This window comes from Thamnophis elegans, chromosome 10, assembly GCF_009769535.1.
Source record: "Thamnophis elegans isolate rThaEle1 chromosome 10, rThaEle1.pri, whole genome shotgun sequence".
Taxonomy (NCBI): Eukaryota; Metazoa; Chordata; class Lepidosauria; order Squamata; family Colubridae; genus Thamnophis; species Thamnophis elegans.
The window spans coordinates 14,139,697-14,154,710 of record NC_045550.1 but is presented as its reverse complement, the minus strand read 5'-3'; the positions used below and the strand labels follow the sequence as shown (position 1 = coordinate 14,154,710).

The window sequence follows — 15,014 nt, the reverse complement described above, 5'->3', positions numbered from 1 at the left end:
GGGATTATTTTTTTATAAGGACATTGATGATGCCACCATAGTTTCCGAAAGTCCTGTCATCTTATTTGATAGGCAATGATTTAAGCTCCAGTTTTGTTTTAAGATTGATAAATACAGATCTCAAATTTGGATAAAATACTAAAACTAGACCTGCAGACCTATGGAGCTTGAGAGAGAAAAAGAGAAACGTTAGCTGTTAAAATCAGTTAACTACATTAAAAAAAATTATTAAAAGATTATAGTCTCATAGTAAAAATTAATACAATCTCATAGTAAAAGTTAATACAAACTAAAAGAGCAGAAAAAGTAAAAATGCAAAGGAAAAAAAAACAACAGAAAGGAAAAAAAATAAGAATTTAGTAAAGAAAAAGGAACAAAAATAAAGAGGTTACTTCACCTCCTTTTACTTTACAACCAATAATGTCATTTCAGTACAGGCTTCAGCAAAAGTCTATTAAGGACTGTCAGTTATAACAATATATCTTCTTTTTAACCCCGATTAACTAAACCAGTTTAGAATTAGTGCCCACTTAAAATTAGAATAGATTACGGTGGTGTTCAATCCTAGGCAGCGAGAGATGTTTCTCTATCAGACTGCAAAGAGAAAATATCTTCTATGAACTCCATGTAGGCATCTGGAAGGGCATCTGGCCAGTAAACATGCAGCTACATTCATTCATCCTGCCGCCACATCGATTAAATGGATTACAGGGTAGTAAAAAGAAAAGAAAAAAGATCTGATAAAGAAACAAATAATGCACATGAGTCTTTCATGATAATCTGAAAAAGAGCCAGGGCCTTTCTAAATAGAAACCTTGCCCAAGAGTCAGGAAATCATGGCTTGATGGAAGGGGAAATGTGAGAAAAAAAGTTCTGTTCCTTTTGTTAGAGAGAATGGTTATGTAAGTATCTTAGAATTGTTACAATCTAACTGTTAGTAAGTATCTAGGCATTCTTAGAAACCCAGGAAGGAAGAAATGTCATTTGTAGAATTAATACGAAGCAGGGGAATGCTTAAAATATCTAGAAAACTGGAATGAACAAAAGAAACTACGAAGTACTATATTCAAGTTGAGCCATTGTATATACATCTAGAGCTTAAGGGAATTAACTAATGAATGCAATAAACCAGCAATAATTACTTTTGATAACTCAAAGAAAACAGGAAGGCAATAGAGAATATGAAGGAATAGAAAAACAAATATTGTTTCAAACTTTATCAATTACTATTACATAATACAAACTTCAGTAAAGTAATTCTAGAGTCACACAGCAGCTTCAGCTATGGCTCACTTTGTCTTCAGTGCCATTCCAGAAATGAACACTACTGTTAGGAATTAAACACAGACGCTGGTGTCAATTTCCTATTTTAGCTCCCTATGTTCGATATAGATTAAGGTGATCAGCAGTTAAATATAAATGTAAAATAAAGCCTGTCTCAGAAGAAAATACAATTTATCTTCACCATTCTATCTTACTTTGCATCAATTAATATATACATCCTAAACCTGTCAATCTGATACATTATATCAATTTTGATTTTATTATGTTAATTCTACTGCAATCTTAGTGTACACAACAATTACTTATTGGATTTGCATTTATACTAGATTACCAAGACATATGGCTATTGATGCTCCCTCTCAAGGATGGTCCAGATATTCCATCTCTTAGCCTGGGGGGCGAAACTATACATCCCTCAGAGAGGGGTCGCAATTTGGGAGTCCTCCTGGATCCGCAGCTGACGTTAGAACATCACTTGTTGGCTGTGACCAGGGGGGCCTTTGCCCAGGTTCGCCTGGTGCATCAGTTGTGACCCTATCTGGACCGGGACGCCCTTCGGATGGTCACTCACACCCTCGTCACCTCAAGACTGGATTACTGTAACGCGCTCTACATGGGGCTGCCCTTGAAGAGTGTTCGAAGACTTCAGTTAGTCCAGAATGCAGCCGCGCGAGCGATAGTGGGTGTACCTAGGTACACCCACCTTACACCTATCCTCCGCGAGCTGCACTGGCTTCCCATTGGTCTCCGGACACGTTTCAAGGTGCTAGTCATTACTTTTAAAGCCCTACATGGTTTAGGACCTGGCTACCTGAGAGACCACCTCCTGCCATTTACCTCCCAGAGACCTATAAGATCACACAGACTAGGCCTCCTCCGGATTCCATCTGCCATGTCGGCTGGCGACTGTAGCTGCTCCAGCCCTATGGAACGACCTCCCCGTGGAGATCCAGACCTTTACTACTCTTCCGGCCTTCCACAAAGCGATTAAGACCTGGCTGTTCCGGCAGGCCTGGGGCTGCTGATTTATCCAGCCCCATTCTAAGCTATATGAATGTTGTGAAATTTTAATGTCTGTTCTTTTTAATTTTTATATGTTCCCCCTTTCTGCCTTTATCTGTAAGCCGCCCTGAGTCTCTCGAGAGTGGGCGGCATACAAATCCTAATAAATCGTAAACCGTAAACATATCCAAAAAGTTATTCATACCCTGAATATAAAAGCAATATTGAATATAAGAGCAATATATGGATTACGAGCAAGGCTTTTCCGTTTTTTAAAAATATCTTTTAAATGTTTTTTAAAAAAGCTTTAGATTTTCTGCAATCAGAAAATTGTATCTACAAAAAATAGAAAAATTGTGGGCTCCCTCCTCCTATTACTTTTACCAAACAGTGTTTGCTACCATATGGATTCATTCTCAGGAACAGCTAAAAACTGCTCAGAAATTTGACATTGTGATAATGATGTGTTAACAGGGAATATTAGGTAGAACTGTTATTAAATGAGCAGATGATGCTTACTTGCAATTTAAAATTCATTGTAATGTACATATCAGGAAGGATTGTCAATAATGTATAATGACTGAACCAACTTAAATGCAAAAAGGTATTAAAAAGTTACTAGAATTTATCTGTGCATATTTTGCAGATGAATTTTGTGTTGTTTTGCAACTTTTCATTCCAGATAATTTGTTTATATGTACTTATGTTCTGTTGTCTTTTCATGTTTTTAATTACCTTGTTAGCCAACTTTGTAGGATATTTCTAAGTTGATCTTAATAACAGAGTCTTTCTTTTTTATAATCTACAGCAAAATGCTACTTGGTTTAGCAATTGCTTAGAATAGCATAAGTTCTAATTCTTAAATTTGAAAATTATATTTTCAATTAGAAGGGAAAGATAAATGGTTATTCTACTCTTATCAAGACTGCAACAATGGCATTTTTTCTTCACAGGTACTTCACATCCCACTCCTCCTTTTTGTATAGATGTTATAGTCAGTGAATTTTTTTTTAATGTTGCTACCTTGTTTTTGCCTGTGTCTATAATCATTTTTTTGCCCTGAGCTTACTCATTTCCTTTTAACTCTTTCTCAGATCCTATGCATCCTAATTTTTCTGTTCTCGTAATTCTCACTTATGTTTCCCTTCTAATATAGAGGCTTTAACATGAAACACATTTATCTTTCATTAATTTATAAAGCGAAATGCATGTTCCAGGATACTAGCTAAAATTGGAGATTACAACTGCTTTAATCAACAATTCCAATTAATTTTAACAGATAGCATATTTGCTGTACTGTATGTGTGAATCAAAAGGCAACTGGACTTCTTGTTTTTGCTTGGACTTTTCACTTCTCATCTAATTCACTTCTCCTAGGAATCAAAGCCTTTTACTTTGTCCTTTTTTACCCAGATTTGCTCATGAATATTTTTAATCTTATATTTTAAACCATTATGTTTTATTTCCTTATTTCTTAGCCTGTCCCTTTTCATTTCTTTTTTTTTCACGGCTCCAGGTTAAATTCCACTTTTTCTATCTCCCCTCTCCCCCAGCATGTCTCTCTCTTTTGTAAGAAGGCCCATAATTTTTATGCCTTCCATAATTGATCTGAAATTAATATTTAATTCTTCTGCCTTGAGATATCTTCTTCCCTTGTCCAGAAGTTTATAATTTATTTCTTTACTGAGTCCAAGATATCTGTTAGCAGTATACAGGTGGAGGCACTCACAGCTCGTATGGCCTTGTCCACATCCCCTGAGGCAACATCCTGGAACTCAACCCAGAGATGGTCTGCCAAGTTATCCCCCTGTGTCTCGGCTGGATCTGCAGAGGTGGAGTCCAAGTCCGACCGAAACCGAGCAACTTTGTCCGCTAAGAACTGGACATACTCCTCAGCCTTACCCTGTAGGGGGTCCCCCGCATCCCTCCTATTTAGTAAAGAAATGCACCATTTTTAAACTTGTTCAGGCTATCTGTAGTTATTTTAAAATTTGATGAATAAATAAATAAACAAAAGTTCCTTCATTCCCTCAAAATAATTGCAGTAGGTCTCTCTGATTACAAGAAGAAAAGCTCCCTGTCATCAACTTCCTGGCTATTTTATGAGAATGTGTTGAACCTATGTTCTTCTAGTGAATTATGGCTGCGTGGATGTTTTATATTGAAATTTTGAAGAAGATGTACATGGATAAATGCACAGATAAACATGAGAACCTAAATGATAACTCCTGCTTTTCTTGGCAGTAGCTGCTTATTAATGTTGATGATGATGATGTTCAAGTTATTCTTAAGTGTGCATGTATCTGCATGTGTATGTACAGACATGCATGTGTGTTCACATGCCTCAAGTCCGTTTTTGACATCTGGTAACTGTCTGAACAAGTTTCTGCAGTTTTCTTGGCAACTTTTTCAGAAGTGATTTGCCATTGCCTGCTTCTAGGCTGAGGGAGAGCGAGCAGTCAACCACTAAGTTTCCCTGTGACTTTTTGCTATTTTTCCTTCATTCCTTCATTCTGAAAATTAACAAAATTTGTACATGTGCTTATATTTTAGTCAGTGAAGAACTACACCAAATGTCATGTAAGAAACGAACAGATATGTAATAAGTTGACTAGTTGCAAAAGCTGTTCTCTAAACCTCAATTGCCAGTGGGATCAGCGACAGCAAGAATGTCAAGCTTTACCAGGTAAAAAGAAAAAAAAGTATTTTAAAATAATATTTTAATAATGTAATATTTAATAGCACATAATCGTTCTGTTAAAGAAAGAATGGGCCAGTCATATCAGGAATTCAGATTATTTCCAATTTGACAAAGACAACTGTGATATTAAGTATTCAGTGTAATCAGTACAATAATAACAACAGTGGATTCTGTGTGTGTGTGATTTAGTCTTAGCATAAATTATGCCAAATGATGTATCACATTTATCAATGTAAATGATGTAAATTTCCCTAAGAAAAGTCATCAACTTTTGCTTACTTGTTTATGTGCTGTTTTGAATGCAATGAACATAGCTTCTGCTTTTTCATGTGTAGACAAATATTTTGTCTCGCATCCCAAGTCAAATTAATGGGATTCCATTAAATCAAAGTTTCATTATATTTGATTCAAACGTAACTATATTTTTCTGGATAACACTTCAGTAAGTTTCAAAACACCTATTAAACTATGTTTTCTAAAGATTGTGTATGTATGGAGCACGGGTAGCTTTTTTGACTGAAAATCCTTATTAATCATCTTACTTTCTGGTAACCCTAACCCATTTTATGTGTTATTATTATCGTTTTACTCTAGTCGCTATATTAATACATTTACTAATAATCTCAATGAGGACTTTATTTTTGTTCAAAATAAAAAAGTGAGAAAAATGTAAGAGACTGTAAAATATAATACAAAAAGAGATGCAGAAATACTAATCTATCCAGTTTTGTGTTATCCACAGGTAACTGAAGGCAGGATAAAAGAGTAGGACAGAAGGTTGAGACCAATGTTGCCTCTAAGCTGCGCGGGTGGGCGGCCGCACATGTGGCAACAAAACACCACGCAGCAGTTCCAACTGCCACGCAGTGGTTTTTGTGAGACCCTTTCCACGATAATAGGAGAGAAGAGCCAGCCTGGAAACAGCAATCAGTTCTAGGTCCATAAGGCAGAAAGTAGCTGAGAGAAGGGGTGTGGGGGTTGGGAGAAGGTATGGGATGGGCTCCCAGCAGCCGCTGCTCAGATTTGCCATTTGCAAGAGAGGGGGGAGGGAGGGAGGGGGAGAGCACGAGCGTGTGTATCCCTCCTTCCTTCAGCCCAACACTCTCGCTGGCATCCTGGCCAGATGAGAGGGACTGCAGAGGGTCTCCTCGAGTCTAGGGCAACGACTCATTCAATGGGAAAGTTGCCTCTTGGAAGGAATGACCCGGCTTGGCTCCCACTTCGTCTTTCTTGCCTTGTCTCTCCTGCCTTTTCGCTTCTCCGTTCAGTCATTGGGCAGTCAGAGAGAGAGAGAGGGAGAGAGAGAGAGGGAGAGAGAGAGAGAGAGAGAGAGAGAGATGGTGGGCAGACTTAGCACTTTGTTAAGTTTGTTTCTCTCTGAGTTGTGTATATATACATGTCTCTATGGATGCAATTGTGCAAGCATTTTTTTCCTCTTTAAAAGAATTTTTGGATTTCTCAATCGCCATACTGTTAGATTGATAAGCAATTATGGACTATCTTGATTATATCCTCCTTAGAAAGAATATGCTACTGTATGGTTGAGAAAAAGATCAAACTTCATTCCATGGAAACCCAACAAAATTCATAGGGAGGGTTTCTTTCTACGATGGGCTTCTTGGGTCAACAGTGAATATCAGTTATCAAAAATGTAGGTAGAAAATTAAGCAGACAATAGGCAATTACAAAAAGGGAAGCCAACTTTCTGAATTCTTTTTTGTTGCACTTAGTGACTTATAAATAGACTAATGTTCTGAAAACCTGACCTAAATTACAATATATTTTAAATAGCTGTAAAGCTATGCTGAAAAAGTTGTTCTCAAGGTATTGTGATAAATTCAATAAAAAGAAGGGAATTCTTGATAAACTTAAGGAGAAATGAGAGTATTGGATAGTAAATGGACAAATAAAATTACCAATCAAAGAGAATATTTGCACCTCAGGGTTGAAATGAAATGTTCTCTCTTACTCTTTCCTCTTCCTGTCTTCTCTCTCTGTCTCTCTCATCCTCTTTCTCTTTGTCTCTCTTCTCTTTCTCCTTCTTTTCCATTCTTCCTTCACTTTCTCTCTCCTTCTCCCTTCTCTCTCCTCTATGTCTTTTTCTGTCTCTCTCATCCTCTTTCTCTTTGTCTCTCTTCTCTTTCTCTTTCCTTCTTTTCCATTCTTCTGTCCCTTTCTCCTTCTCCCTTCTCTCTCGTCTTTGTCTCGTTCTGTCTCTCACCTTCTTTCTCTTTCTCTCTCCTTCTTTCCCACTCTTCTGTCACTTATTCTCTCCTCCTCTGTCTCTTTCTGTCTCTCTTCCCTCTTTTTTCTTCCTCTCTTCCTCTTTCCCACTCTTTTACCACTTTTTCTCTACCGCCCAACCTGTCCCCATACTTATCTTCGACTGATCATGTTTGCAATAATTTACCTTTTCTAAATAGGCGCAGTTCCCTTACCGGATCCCTCGCTCACTCAAACACACACACACACACACACACACACACACACACACACACTCACGCACAAAACCATTTTTCTCCATTCCAATTCGGATCCTATAAATCAATCGCTCTGTGAAACATCTGTGAAAAAAATTCAGGTGCTCAGGCAAGAAAATTTGCTACTCAAACACTATTCTTTTCCGCACACACTGAAAAAAAATTAGAGGGAACATTGGTTGAGACTGATAGAAAAATGGTTAAGGGATGTAATGTTGTTATGATTGAGTTTAAATTTGTAGGCCCTATGAACTTTATCCTAGGTTATTAGAAGAAGAAGCTGAATTTTTTGAGAAATGATAAACACTGATATAGTATAACTTTATTGGAGGCAAGCAGGTGTTTTTATTTTCAAAGAGAACAATGAAGAGCTACTGATATCAATGTTTAAGAAGATCATAAAGAGCTTGATCTCTAAGCACTTGGGACATATTTTAGTAATTAGCAAGTGTTAGTGTGGACTCATATATAATTGCACTAATTTATTTAGAGCTTCAATTTGTTGCATTGTGTATATACTTTTTTCCCTTAAAGCATATATGAAGCTTATTATATATATATAATGGACATGATATGTTTAGTAAGTATTTTGAAAGGTGATACCTTTTGCTGTTCAAAATAGATTTTTTTTTAAAAAAATACAATTACTTTTAATCTTGTGTAATTTTTTTACAAGCTCACTTATGTGGAGAAGGATGGAATCATGTTGGAGATGCTTGCCTTCGTATAAACTCTAGTCGTGAAAACTATGACAATGCCAGACTTTATTGTTATGGCTTAAATGGGATTCTTGCTTCATTAACAACTTCCAAAGAGGTAGAGTTTGTTTTGGATGAAATACAGAAGTACACTGTCCAGGTAACTTGAATAATTTGTAAGTGTATATAAAATAGAGTTTGGGTTTATTTTTAGGAAATGGTGATGGCAAATCATAGAAACAAATATGCATTTTACTCAACCAGATACCAAGTATACAGGTGAAACTCGAAAAATTAGAATATTGTGCAAAAGTTCATTTATTTCAGTAATGCAACTTAAAAGATGAAACTAATATATAAGATAGACTCATTACATGCAAAGCAAGATAGTTCAAGCCATGATTTGTCATAATTGTGATGATTATGGCTTACAGCTCATGAAACCCCCAAATCCACAAACTCAGAAAATTAGAACATTGTGAAATATTCTAGGCTCAAAGTGTCCCACTCTAATCAGCTAATTTAAGCCATAACACCTGCAAAGAGTTCCTGAGCCTTTAAATGGTTCAGTAGGAATCACAATTATGGGAAAGACTGCTGATCTGACAGTTGTGCAGAAAACCATCATTGACACCCTCCATAAGGAGGAAAGCCTCAAAAAGTAATTGCAAAATAAGTTGGATGTTCCCAAAGTGCTACATCAAAGCACATTAATAGAAAGTTATGTGAAAGGGAAGTGCGTGGAAGAAAAAGGTGCACAAGCAGCAGGGATGACCGCAGCCTGGAAAGGATTGTCAGGAAAAGGCCTTTCAAAAGTGTTGGGGACTTTCACAAGGAGTGGACTGAGGCTGGAGTCAGCGCATCAAGAGCCACCACACATAGACGGATCCTGGACAGGGGCTTCAAATGTCGTATTCTTGTCAAGCCACTCCTGAACAACAAACAATGTCAGAAGCGTCTTACCTGGGCTAAAGAAAAACAGACCTGGTCTGTTGCTCAGTGGTCTAAAGTCCTTTTTTCTGATGAGAGCAACTTTTGCATCTCATTTGGAAACCAAGGACCCAGAGTATGGAGGAAGAATGGAGAGGCACATACTGCAAGATACCTGAAGTCCAGTGTGAAGTTTCCACAGTCTTTGTTGATTTGGGGAGCCATGTCATCTGCTGGTGTTGGTCCACTGTGCTTCATTAAGTGCAGGGTCAACGCAGCCGTCTACCAGGAGATTTTGGAGCATTTCATGTTTCCCTCCACAGACGAGGGGATACTTACTTCATTTTCCAGCAGGACTTTGCACCTGCCCACACAGCCAAAAGCACCAAAACCTGGTTCAATGACCATGGAATTACTGTGCTTGATTGGCCAGCAAACTCGCCTGACCTGAACCCCATAGAGAATCTCTGGGGCATTGCCAAGAGAAAGATGAGAGACAGGAGACCGAACAATGCAGAAGAGCTGAAGGCCACTATTGAAGCATCCTGGTCTTCCATAATACCTCAGCTGTGCCACAAGCTGATAGCTTCCATGCCACGTCGCATTGAGGCAGTAATTGCTGCAAAAGGGGCCCAAACCAAGTACTGAGTACATATGCATGTTTATACTTTCAGAGGTCGGATATTGTTCTATGTCAAACCTTGTTTTATTGATTGCATGTAATATTCTAATTTTCTAAGATGGTAGATTTGGGGTTTTCATGAGCCATAATCATCACAAATATGACAAATCATGGCTTGAACTATCTTGCTTTGCATGTAATGAGTATCTCATATATTAGTTTCACCTTTTAAGTTGCATTACTGAAATAAATGAACTTTTGCACAATATTCTAATTTTTTGAGTTTCACCTGTATGTACATAGGATCTGCTGATGAATTATGTAGTTGAAGTGATTGCTTAAGGATTTCTTATTTTTATTATCCCATACTGAAGTGAATAGTATAGTAATAGTTTTCTATAGTAATAGAATATCTGCAATATAGATCGGAATTCCAGTTTTTAAAAATTAGTAAAAATATTGTTTATATAATTGAATCCAAATCTAGAGAAGTGATTTTTTTAAAAAATAAATAAATTTAATATCACTGCAATGCAATTAGTCAGTTGATATCATTGGTGGCATATTGTCATTGGTTTTATCATTTCTGAAAACATTTTGGTTGCATTTCCTTCAATTAGGTGGGATTGCCCAAGTTTATTTATAGAAAGAACAAAAATGATAACTAAAGATCATTTTACATTGATCTTTATAATTTTTATTTTTAGCTCTTCCACTAAATTACCAATGAATTTTTAATATTAATTGAAGGTGGGGGAAGGAAAACATAAATCCTGTGAATGACTCAGTATAGCAGATACATGCCAATTTTGCAATTACTTTCTCAGACTCTCCGTAACAATTGTATAGGGAATGGAAACAAGAAATGGAGTATATATGCATCCTTTAAATAATATGGTGTCTTCCTTCTGGAAATGTGCATTTATATTTAAGAGAACTGTTCCTTGCAATTTGAAGCGATATGAAGCTAACAATTCATCTGGTTCTTCCTTTCAATTAATACAGTAGCTACTGATTTACTTTTCTTCTTTATTAATAGAGAAATGATTTCATAAAACATAAATGTTAGTCATAGATTCTGATAGGCAGTAGATACCATTTTCTTTATGCTAAGTGAAGTTATTACCGTATTTATCGGCGTATAACACGCAGTTTTAAAACTAAAATTGCAAGCTTAAACCCTGCCTGCGTGTTATACGCCGATACTGCGTGTTATACGCCGATAAATACGGGTCCAACGCCGGGTCCACTGTTCCCTCTAAGGTGGCAAGAAACCCCCGCGCAGAGGTTTCTAACTCCCGCGCAGAGGTTTCTTTCAAAGCAAACGTGGGGAAGTCCTTTGCAGGCAGCTAGAACTGGCTGCCTGCAAAGGACCTTCCCAAACTTGTTTCAGCGGCAGCTCTCAGCCTGGCGGCAGCGTCACACAGACTGTGGAAGGAGGGGGAGGAGGAGGGAACCAAAGAGAGCTTTTACCGAGTCTGCGCCCCACAGCCAGGACCATCCTGGCGCCTCCAGCCGCGTTTCTTCCTGCAAAGCCCTTCGGGCAACCCGAGAGTTCCGCTTGACGCCAGAAGGGCTTTGCAGGAAGAAACGCGGCGTTTCTTCCTGCAAAGCCCTTCTGGCGCCAAAAGGAACTCTCGGGTTGCCCGAAGGGCTTTGCAGGAAGAAACGCGGTTTGAGGCGCAAGGACGGTCCTGGCTGTGGGGCGCAGACCCGGTAAAAGCCTCTCTTTGGTTCCCTTCTCCTCCTCCTCCTCCTCCTCCTCCTCCTCCTTCTTTCTGGAGCCCCTTCCTCAAAGATTTGGTACCAAAGCAATGGCGATGAGGAAGTTGTGTCTTTTGGATTTTGCACTGTTGTCTTTTCAATGGTTCTCAGACTGGTTGAACCTTTAGCAGCTGGGGTGATATTCTTTACTGTTAAGGTTACAATTGGATGTGTTGGACGAATCTTAAAAGATGAAACTTTTATTAAAACGTTTGACTTAACTAAAAACGTCTTCCTTTTTCTTCTTCTTCTTAAATATGATTTATTTATTTATTTTTACTTCAGAAGTTTGATGACCGTTGTACAAACTAATCCAACCTAAATGTAGAGGAGGAGAAGAAGGGGGGGGGGATTTAAAAAGAGCAGAGGAAAAAGAAAAGAAAGCATGAAGAAAACATAAAGAAAGGGATGGGAGGGAGGGAAGGAAGGAAGGCACTTTATGTTGAAACAGAAAATATTATATAAGGAAGAAAATGGAAATAACTTTTTGCTCAAAGAGGTGTTTTTTCATTTCATATTTGCCTTTTAAGAGGAGTTAATGTTATAATTCATGTTCTAATGTTATAAATTTTAATCCAACATTAAGTTCCGAGCTTCCAAGTCATTTATTTTTAATGAAAAAAATTTTTACTCAAATTTTTGTGTTAAAATGGGGGATGCGTGTTATACGCCGGTGCGTGTTATACGCCGATAAATACGGTAATCTTTCTAGTGCAGCATAGAATATTCTCACATGTAGTAGTACTTATACAAGCTGACTTTTTATATAAGCAGAAAAACAAGATATAAATATAATAAATAAATAAATAAATAAATAAATAAATAATAAATAAATAAACAAACAAACAAACAAACAAACAAACAAATAAATAAATAAATAAATAAATAAATAAGAGCCAGGTTGGTGCAGCAGTTAAGGCAGCAGACTAGAAAATAGGATGTTGGAAGTTCTAGTCTAGCCAGGGGCCCTGATGCCAGGCGTAGGCAACAAGCTGATTGGTTAATTCCTGTCACAATTAATGGATCAAAATAACTTTATAGACTGGTTTTACACGAAGAGGTTCTTTCCCTTTTAAAACATTCATATTAGCCTTGACTAATAAACAAATCATTCAAACCTTTATTGTCAGACTACAACATGTGTACAATGAGATTGGCTGAGCCTCCCTTCATGCAACTCCCCCCCCAACACAATACAGCTCACAGTGAAAGACAAAAAATCCAACCCACTGAATCCTACTAGCAAACACCCAGTCCTATTGCACCATGTGAACTTATTGCACTTGCGCCAGCCCCGCAAGTCAGTCATACTATGTTCTTCTAGATCAGCGATGGTGAATCATTTTTGGCTTGCGTGCCATAGGGGGGAGCACAGGGGGGTCGTGCGTGGGCATGCCGCACCCATAATGCAATGTTTGACACCCCCCTGTGTGCATGCGTGCATGAGAGGTGCTCCCCCCATTTTTTGCATGATTTTTTCACCCTCCCCAGGCTCCAGAGGCTTTATAGGAGCCTGGGGTGTGTGTGTGAAAACAGCCTCCCCCTCCCACCGGAGGCCACTTCCGGTTTGCAGTGTCGGTTTAAGCCCTCTGGAGGCTTCAGGGACCTTCAGGAGGCTTCCCTGAAGCCTCTGGAGGGCTTAACCTGACCCTATGAGCAAACAGGAAGTCTATTCCCAAATTTCTGGTTTGTCCATAGGGCTGTTTTTTTGCGCTCCGGAGGCTTCAGGGAAGCTCCTGAAGTCTCCGGACAGCCTCCGGGGGGGCACTCTTTTCACCCTCCCCAGGTTCCTATAAAGCCTCTGGGCGAAAAATGGCCTTTAAAAAGGCTGAACTCATCTGGCCAGCGCGCGTGGCATAGGTTTGCCATCCCGGTTCTAGAGTTATTTTTCATTAGGAGTCTGACAGTCCATGGATAAAAACTGTTTGTGCAGCTACCTATGCTTCTATATCTCCTTCCAGAGATAGAAGATGCTCCTATATCTTCTTCCAGGAGGATAAAGAAGTGCTGATCAGGGTTTGTGTCATCCCTGCATACTTACATGCCAAAATTAGGAGTTATGATTTTGCTATGATGCAGAGTACACATTTATTAGATGGAAAAAAGAAATCTCACATTGATATAGTAAAGAAATTGTATTGCATTTCATAATGCATTATCAAAGACATAAATAATGGCCGCATATTTACGTTTTGGCTTGCGTCAGACTCCCCACTTCACAAATTACGTGATATTCAATAACTCCTATTAAAAATAAGATTTTAATCAGAAGCTTATGAAATCATTTTGAAACTTCGTTATTTCTTCTCCTCAAATAATAAATTACTCCAGATTCACTACGTAAAGTGCAATAATACATTTAGGAAGAGATTTGTCTCAAATTATGTGTGTGTTGTAATTTCCTCTTTTAACTATATAGAACCACTCAAAATCAAAGAATCTGGTTTCTCGTGTCTTGTCATCATAATAAGCTATTGATTGGTGAAAAGGATTATTCCATTTGTTGCTGTTTTTTAAATTTTTGAAAGGAAATATAATATTAAAATTTATTATTCAAATAAATTACATCTTGAACTACCAAGGTCTTCTGAAACAATCCACGTGTGCTAATCAATGAATAGTGACAAACACATGCATTTGTAGTATTTATTTACTTATCAAAGATTTTAATGGAATATTATTGTGTAAAATATATCACTTCTGATTTTCTCTTTACTCAAAAGTCATTTCTTTTTCATTTCTCTCTGTAGCTCCCTTTCTGTTTATTCTCTATGTCATTTTGAATGTGTTATCAGCTGCCAGAGATACTTGTTGAGATTTCCTTGAATTTCTTTCATATGCTAGCTGGAACCTTCTGACTACAGTCATGATTTAGAGCATTTCAGTTCATTTTAGATGACCTTCTTGTTACAGACATAATTTAATATAATGTTTCCCAACCATAGCAACTTCCAGTTATGTGAGCTGCTATTCCAATAACTTAGCAATCACTATGTTGTGTGGAAATTCTGAGTGTTGAGATCACACATCTGGATGTTGCCTTATTTATAGTAAAGTAGTATAGTAAAGCCTCCCAGTTGTCCTGTCAAATTGCCATAACATTTTCTCACCTATTATTTTACTGTTGTAATTTTTCTAGCAATATACATCCAAGTGTATTTACTACTGCTGGATTAACCCAACATTTATGTTTGGTGGGAAGGCATATAATGACATGTGATCAGGTTTAACCAATATGTAGATATTATTTATCTCAACTCTTGGCCAACCAAGTGATGCTTCTGTGATTCTGCTTGATGTCTACCAAGAGTATGGTTGAGAAAGTACTGGCTCAGACTTAACCTTTGTAACATTGAATGGCAATCTTTGTAAGACTGAATGACTTAACCATTGTAAAACTGAGTGGATTCGTGGTCCAGAGTTATAAGCTGGCAGATGCCCAACAGATAACTAGAACTCCCGTTCTTCCAATATCTAAGCCACTATCTTAACTACTATATTTAACTGATTCTAAAATATAAATACGTTCGTTT

The 15,014-nt window shown here is 37.7% G+C and overlaps 1 protein-coding gene across 2 annotated transcripts in view; it reads left to right on the top strand.

Annotated features, from left to right (window-relative positions):
* ATRNL1 (attractin like 1) overlaps positions 1-15,014 on the top strand; it is a 520,320-nt gene that overhangs the window by 109,049 nt on the left and 396,257 nt on the right. For both annotated transcript variants that reach the window (XM_032225338.1, XM_032225339.1), the window contains exons 14-15: positions 4,840-4,972; positions 8,144-8,325. In XM_032225338.1, coding sequence (XP_032081229.1) covers positions 4,840-4,972; positions 8,144-8,325 — 315 coding nt within the window. The remainder of the gene's footprint in view (positions 1-4,839; positions 4,973-8,143; positions 8,326-15,014) is intronic.